The sequence below is a fragment of the Gigantopelta aegis genome, chromosome 12 (assembly GCF_016097555.1).
Source record: "Gigantopelta aegis isolate Gae_Host chromosome 12, Gae_host_genome, whole genome shotgun sequence".
In the NCBI taxonomy this organism is placed as follows: Eukaryota; Metazoa; Mollusca; class Gastropoda; order Neomphalida; family Peltospiridae; genus Gigantopelta; species Gigantopelta aegis.
Window position 1 is genome coordinate 51,681,573 of NC_054710.1, and position 7,965 is coordinate 51,689,537.

A 7,965-nucleotide genomic window follows, 5' to 3' on the forward strand; every position below is an offset into this window, starting at 1 on the left:
ATTAGCTATATTATTACAATTCTTCGCTGCATTAAAATAAAAACTGGTCTACTAACCTTTACCCCGTTCAATTTTCTATAACACGCAGACAACGCAGTTTACAGGTTGGTATTTTTTTCATAATTCTAGACAAAATATTAATTTTAAGTTTTAAAAGATGAAAGAAATAAAAAAAAGTACCTATTGTCAAATATATCATATCAAAAACGTTCAGTAAGATATGCTATATTTATTGTGTACGAAGCCAAAACAAGGGTCCAAAAAGTGACTGCCGTCGACCTTAAGAGCCTTTCTCTGTCTTTCTCTCGACCCACTGTCTAAAATATGCTCATGTGGTGGTACACAAATATTATTCTCTTTCTTGCAGTTCTAAATGAAACAAATAGCCTTGTCTTTAAAGAATTTACCCGTCACCTCCATTTCCACATGAAGCGTCCATGGAGATAACGATCTAGCCGTCCCTGGATATAACGATCTAGCCGTCCCTGGAGATAACGATCTAGCCGTCCAGGGAGATAACGATCTTGCCGTCCATGGAGATAATTGAATGAAACCCGTAACATTAATAAACGTTTTAAAAAAAAAAAAAAGCAACACAAAGATTATATATTATCGTTTATATACACCAATAACAACAATAAAGTATTCAGTGTAGTTTATAAGCATCGTGTGTTCACATATATAATCAGAAATAAAATTAAGATCTAGTACAAACACGAGGCCGATCAGATACACATTCATAACGGTTATTTTAGAATTCCGTATGCCTAACGTTCATAACGGTTATTTTAGAATACCATATGCCTAACATTCATAACGGTTATTTTAGAATTCCATATGCCTAACGTTCATAACGGTTATTTTAGAATTCCATATGCCTAACGTTCATAACGGTTATTTTAGAATTCCATATGCCTAACGTTCATAGTGGTTATTTTAGAATTCCATATGCCTAACGTTCATAACGGTTATTTTAGAATTCCATATGCCTGACGTTCATAGCAGTTATGTTAGAATGTCGTACATCTAATCTTCGTAGCTGTTATTTTCAAATGATATGTGTCTAATATTCATAACGAATGTTTTTCAAGTTCGTGCTTCGAACCATCATAATAATTATTTTATAATTTGACGGATCTTAGCATCATAACTTTTATTTCTGAATCTCAAGGGCCAGATCGTTTTAGTAATAGTTATCTCAGAATTCCATTGGTCTAATCTTGATCACAGTCTTCTTTAGATCATTATGTCTAGTCTCCATGGCTATTTTAGAATGGCATTGGTCTAATCTTCATCATTGTCCTCTTTAGAGAATGTTGTCTAGTCTCCACGGTTATTTTAGAATGTCATTGGTCTAATCTTCATCATCACTGTCCTCTTTAGAGAACAATGTCTAGTCTCCACGGTTATTTTAGAATTCCATTGGTCTAATCTTCATCACTGTCCTCTTTAGAGAATAGTAGTGTCCACGCCAAGTCTTCCAGTTGACGCCGACTGCACGCGAGGAATGGCTGCCATTTAAATACAGGCCATTTAGATTTGACAAATGACAGGAAGTGTACCACCAGGCTCCTTTGAACTTTTCCGCGCAATTCCCACCACTGTGATCCAGATCAAAGTCTTTTGCTGAGAACCTGTACCCACTGTGCACACTGAAACTGTCGCCTGGAAAACAAAGCAGAGCTTTAAAATGTGTAAAAGTTAAAACACGTTTTCTTTAACGACACACTGATTAATTAATCATAATGATAAGATATTTGGTGTCAAACATTTGGTAAATCTGACACGTAGTCACCAGAGGAAACCCGCTACGTTTTTCTTAATGCAGTAAGGGATATTTTACATGCACTTTCCCACAGACATGAAAGCACACACAACGGCATTTGACCAGTTGTGATACACCATTTGGGACATGCAAAAACATAATCAGTTGAATGGATCCATCGAGGTGGTTCGATCCTGCGACGCAAGCACCTCAAGCAAGCACTCAATTGACTGAGCTAAATCCCGCCCCATGTCTAATAGAGTCCTGTAAAATGACTCTTGAGTTATAGAGACATTTTAACAGTGACTAAATGTACATCTACTGATAGGAAGCCATTGTGATGTGATTTGGCATTGGATTTCAGTTCAAGTACTGTAGAATAAACTGTCAGTAACACGGTTAACATCCTGGTGCTGTAGAATAAACTGTCAGTAACACGGTTAACATCCTGGTGCTGTAGAATAAACTGTCAGTAACACGGTTAACATCCTGATGCTGTGGATGAGGGATGCGGTTCAAGGCTGACTTGGTTCTGGAAAGGAAGCAACTCACCACTCCACTGCAGACTGGATTCAGACAGAACTGAACTACTGAAGAGCAGGTCACCTACATATCACAATAGACTGAGGATGCAGTTCAATAGTAGAACAAAACTTGCTGTTTGGATATACTTAGATAAAACGTTTGACAAAATCTGGAGGGATGATGGAAGCTGAAGATACACCAGTGTTGAATATCGTCACACATGTACAGATGGACATTCCAATACTAGAACTACACTTGCTGTTTGGATATACTTAGAGAAAACGTTTGACAAAATCTGGAGGGATGATGGAAGCTGAAGATACACCAGTGTTGAACATCGTCACACATGTACATATGGACATTCCAATACCTGACAAATAGGAAGGTCCGAGTCCAGAATGAAAGACATAAAAACAGAAAGAGAACTTTGAAGCAAGGTGTACCACAAGGATGAGTCCTCTCCTCAACTCACTTGATCATTTTCATAAATGATATACCAAGGGATATCCCATGGTGGATCATTGATGCAATATATACTGGTGACCAGGTAATCTGGCATTCAGATGAATACATCACAACAGCAAATGTGAGAATGCAACACAAAGAAGAGGGCAATGAACAAAAACATGGTTGGTGAAAATAAATCCAAAAGAATACCACGTAATCAATCTTCAGCCTGGCGTACGGAGACCTGACAGGCAATCTCCAGATAAAAGGGAACAAACTGCCTCGAGATGAAACAAAGATGTGATAGGCAATATCCAGATTGAAGGGAACAAACTGCCTCGAGATGAAGAGCCTACCTACTTAGAAATAACATTTGCCTGAAGGATAACTTCGAGAGCGCAAATTGACAACTGTAGAAGCAGAGCAAACGTGTGCACGACATGTATGAAAAAAACTTGTCAGGTTCGACATAGGGTGCAGATTATAGCATCCAAAGAAAAATCAACGCAAACTACATTAGACCAGTACTAGAATATGGAATGACATTGCAAGGAAGGGCTGCACAATCAAACTTCAACAAAAAAAGGCTACACTCACGATCAGTGGACACAGGCATATATTGATGAACGAAGGTTAGGGTTAGGGTTAGGGTCAGCTGAGGAAGCAACCAAGACTGGTGGGGGAGGGATCCAAATTGAATTAAAATATGGCAAAAAGATTCAAATGGCCACTGCAACAGGAAACTATTCCACAATTACAAGCAGAATCAGAAGGTCTGCAACACAAAGCTGATCACCAACACAAAGCTGATCACCAACACAAAGCCGATACACAAGAAAGTTGTCATCTTCTCAGATGCTCTCTCGATTCTCCAAGCTCTCAAAGACCTCCGACACAAAGACATGAAATGAACTTTATAGTACGCTTTCTGCTGCCACACTGAACAAACAAAAATTCAGTAGTTACCATCACACTGCAACATCCCAGGAAATGAGGAATGAGATAATTATACCTTTGCAAAAGAAGGAGGAAAATTGGTCCAAGATAAGGAAAAGACAAGACATGGTGGCTCCAACAACACCCATACCATAACACTAGAGACAGTTACTACACACTTTGAAAAGAAAACCAAGTTCACGGCTGACAACAAGCCATTGCAAACTCAAGTACAGCACGCACACAAAATTCCGAGTGGGAGAATGTGGAACATGTGATTGTGACACAGCCCCCATGCCTCGATCATTTTCTGCAGGTCGTGCTTAATTTCAAAACTTACATTTTTGTTACGATTCCCAACTATGACGTCGCTCCATGCCACCTAAAAAACGCAACATGTTTGGACCATACAATGTTTGTGTTTAGAAGGATGTTGTGTAACTCATTCAAGTCTTTAATAATCATAGATGTTGGACCATACAATGTTTGTGTTTGGAGGGATGTTGTGTAACTCATTCAAGTCTTTAATAATCATACATACAATGTTTGTGTTTGGAAGGATGTTGTGTAACTCATTCAAGTCTTTAATAATCATACATGTTGGACCATACAATGTTTGTGTTTGGAGGGATGTTGTGTAACTCATTCAAGTCTTTAATAATCATACATACAATGTTTGTGTTTGGAAGGATGTTGTGTAACTCATTCATGTCTTTAATAATCATACATGTTGGCAATTACTCTCATATGTGGGCTACGTATTAATGAAATTAGATTGAAAACTGATATTTCTCAACAACAACAATGACAACAACAACAATAATAATAATAATAATAATAATAATAATAATAATAATAAATGTTTAATTTATTTGACAAATAATTCGTTTGTATGCATTTTAGGTCATGAAATTATTTCCAAACAGCTTTCAAGTCGTACCTGCATTTCCGCTGTACTCGCCCAGACTCAGTCTGAAGTAGTCCTGCTGTGAAGCCAGGGAGAAGTTCTTATACACAGCGTACGTGGTGTTTCCTTCAAAGTCTTCCAAGTCAATTCTCAGATCATAGTAACCCTGGCTGGTTATACGATGGATGTTTGTGTTGCCTAGAGGACAAAATAAAATTGAGATCAATCCTTGGTTTTATGTCGACAAATTTACCATCAAATATATGGAAGAATAAACAAACCCAACCCCAAAACCCCCCCAAAACAAACAAAAACACATAAAAAAACTCACACAAAAATTGCATAAATTGAGGGAACCTTTCCAGTTAGATACAGACGAGGCAGATGCGTTTGTAGGAATCTATGATGGAGGGGGGTCTAGGTTATTTCTAATAGATAACAAATAGTTTTTCCCCGGAAAAAATATATATGAAAAATTCGCACTGAGCGTACAACCCCCGTCCATTTGATATTGGAAAACAAAACAAAAAACCCCCACCCTAAAGCAACGAATTTCCTACGTTTAATTTGATATGTTTTTCTTTCATAGAACTTCGTCAGCAATGTTAATCTGATGGAGATATTCATGCTATTGTCCTTGTTGCACGTTACAGTAGTGAGATCTTGTTTAAGGTGTTTTCGTTTATCTGCCACTTCGACACAAGTGTTATGTTAATTAAGTACTATATGGTTAACTACGAATGTCGTCGAGCTATGTCGTTCGTGATACCTTCAGTTAGTGTGCTCTTGGATGTGAATTCACCTATACATCGACTGATACTATTGAAATAATCTATACAATTTGAATTCACGTTATATTCGGTGTTCTCCGTTTGGTATTCTGTTTTGTGATATAAGACCCATCCAGTAATCACTACATGTATTATTTAAGGTAGACTCCAGGTTATTAGTAAAATGCTCAACCATGTATCCTGTTATTCTGACGCGTCTGGGGACCCACTGGCAAAGCGCTCGCTCGATGCGCGGTCGATCTTAACCATATGTCTGACGCCATATAAGCGTAAATAAAATGTGTTGAGCGTCGTTAAATAAAACATTTCTTTCTTTCTGAGGCGTCTGCGTTATGACACGCCTGCGTTTTGAGAAGAAATTGATTTATTATCATTTTTATTTATTTATTTATTTATTATTTACTTTCCATATTACCTATCCTAATCTGCAAACTACTACTATCACACCAAATGCTGTGGAATGTGCTGTCCTGTCTACATAAAACGTATCCCTGCTGCTGTATCAGAAGGAATAGCCAATATGACCCTGACTTTTATAGTATTAGTGTTTCGAAATAGCCAGACAGAAAGAATGGAGAAAAGACGCACAGGGTAAAATAATATTCTAAGAGATCATATTCCGATTTATTTCTTCATGGAAGCTTATATTTATAAGGTCTTATATATTTTTTCTAGAATCGTGGAATAGATTCTCTCTCTCTATATAGTGCTTTTAGTTTTCTTTATTTGTCGTTTTTGGTGTGTGTGTGTGTGTGTGTGTGTGTGTGTGTGTGTGTGTGTCTTAAGTCTTGCTTTTGTACTATACATTCTGGCCCTGTTTTTTATTATTCGAGTAGTTTGATAGTAAAGTGGATAACGTGCTAAATTGCTCGTCTACGATCTGTATTGATGGATTTAATGGGGTTTTTTTTCAACTGTTTTCTTCTCGATTTTATTACTTTGTCTCTTTGTGGTGCTACAATAATAAATGTGTTTGTTAGTAACTGGGCATTGGTTGGGAAGAGAAAAAGTGAACAAGATGAGTACATTGTAATGCATGTATTGTGTTTATTAATAGCTGGGTATTGGTTGGGACGAGAAAACGTGAACAAGATGAGTACATTGTAATGTATGTATTGTGTTTATTAATAGCTGGACATTGGTTGGGAAGAGAAAACGTGAACAAGATGAGTACATTGTAATGTATTATTGGTGTTATTAATAGAGCTGGGCATTGGTTGGGAAGAGAAAACGTGAACAAGATGGTACATTGTAATGTATGTATTGTGTTTATTAATAGCTGGAACATTGGGTTTTTTTTTTTTTTTTTTTTTTTTTTTTTTTTTTTTTAGGAAGAGAAAACGTGAACAAGATGAGTACATTGTAATGTAAGTATTGTGTTTATTAATAGCTGGACATTGGTTGGGGAGAGAAAACGTGAACAAGATGAGTAAATTGTAATGTATGTATTGTGTTTATTAATAGCCGGGCATTGGTTGGGAAGAGAAAACGTGAAAGATGAGTACATTGTAATGTATGTATTGTGTTTATTAATAGCTGGGTATTTGTTGGGAAAAGAAAACGTGAACAAGATGAGTACATTGTAATGTATGTATTGTGTTTATTAATAGCTGGGTATTGGTTGGGAAGAGAAAACTTGAAAGATGAGTACATTGTAATGTATATTCTGTGTTTATTTACCCAACCAGAACTCATTGTTCAAATCTCCAAATCCGTCTCTGTATTCATTCCAAGTTCTGTAGAAATTTACTGATCCGTCCGTCCGTCGCTGGAAAACCTGGGAATAAATTGAAGAAACTGTCCTGAGATTGTGTCCGTTGTTTGGGTAAATAAGATGACGGAAAGTAAAATGTGTATGAACATGAAACACACGTGGGTACATAAGCAGGTAGGAAGGCAGACAGGCAGACAGGAAGACAGGAAGACAGGCATGCAGAGATGCAGATGACGGCAGACAGACAGGCAGACATACAGCCAGGCAGGCAGGCATGCAAAGATGCACATGACGGCAAAACGACGGGCAGACAGGAAGACAGGAAGACAGGTAGGCAGGCATGCAGAGATGCAGATGACGGCAAAAAGACGGGCAGACAGGAAGACAGGTAGGAAGGGCAGGAAGAGATGCAGATGACATGACCGGGCAGACAGGAAGAAGGGTAGCAGGGCATGCAGAGATGCAGATGACGGCAAAAAAGGAAGGGCAGACAGGAGACAGGACCAGTCAAAGGTGGCCGGATGCAGAGATGCAGATCCCGAGGGAAAAAAGGAAGGGCAGGACAGGAAGAAAGGCTAGAGATGCAAGCCAGGCAGGAAGAGATGTAGAGATGAAGATGACAGGCAAGAAAGAAGACAGACAGACAGGAAGACAGGAAGGAAAGAAAGGAAGCCAGGCAGGCAGGAGAAGAGATGGCAGATGACGGAGCCGCAGACAGAAGAAAGGAAGAGCAGACAGACGGAAGAAGGCAGGCGAGATGCAGAGATGAGAGACGGCAGAAAGACAGACAGGAAGAAGAGGCAGCAGCAGAGAGGGCGATGACGGAAGAAAGACAGGACGAAGGAAACAGGGGCAGGCAGCAGGAGAGATGCGGAAGGGA

General features: G+C 38.5%; 1 protein-coding gene across 1 annotated transcript; it reads right to left on the reverse strand.

The window, feature by feature from the left end:
- Positions 1 to 533: 533 nt before the first annotated feature.
- On the reverse strand, positions 534 to 7,361 carry LOC121386144 (ryncolin-1-like). Its single transcript, XM_041516942.1, has 3 exons — positions 7,052 to 7,361; positions 4,614 to 4,778; positions 534 to 1,665 (listed from the first exon to the last, which is right to left on the reverse strand). The coding sequence occupies exons 1-3, from the start codon at positions 7,359 to 7,361 to the stop codon at positions 1,412 to 1,414; spliced, it is 729 nt and encodes a 242-aa protein (XP_041372876.1). The 3' UTR covers positions 534 to 1,411.
- Positions 7,362 to 7,965: the final 604 nt, after the last annotated feature.

What these genes read in the sequence shown, in the direction of transcription:
- LOC121386144 (XM_041516942.1), bottom strand. Translation starts at nt 7,361, where the DNA reads ATGCCTGCCTGCCTGGCTGTATGTCTGCCTGTCTGTCTGCCGTCATCT. An exon ending in GAACAATGAGTTCTGGTTGG is followed by an intron (nt 4,779 to 7,051) that starts GTAAATAAACAC and finishes TTTGTCCTCTAG; the next exon opens with GCAACACAAACATCCATCGT. An exon ending in CGAGTACAGCGGAAATGCAG is followed by an intron (nt 1,666 to 4,613) that starts GTACGACTTGAA and finishes TTTGTTTTCCAG; the next exon opens with GCGACAGTTTCAGTGTGCAC.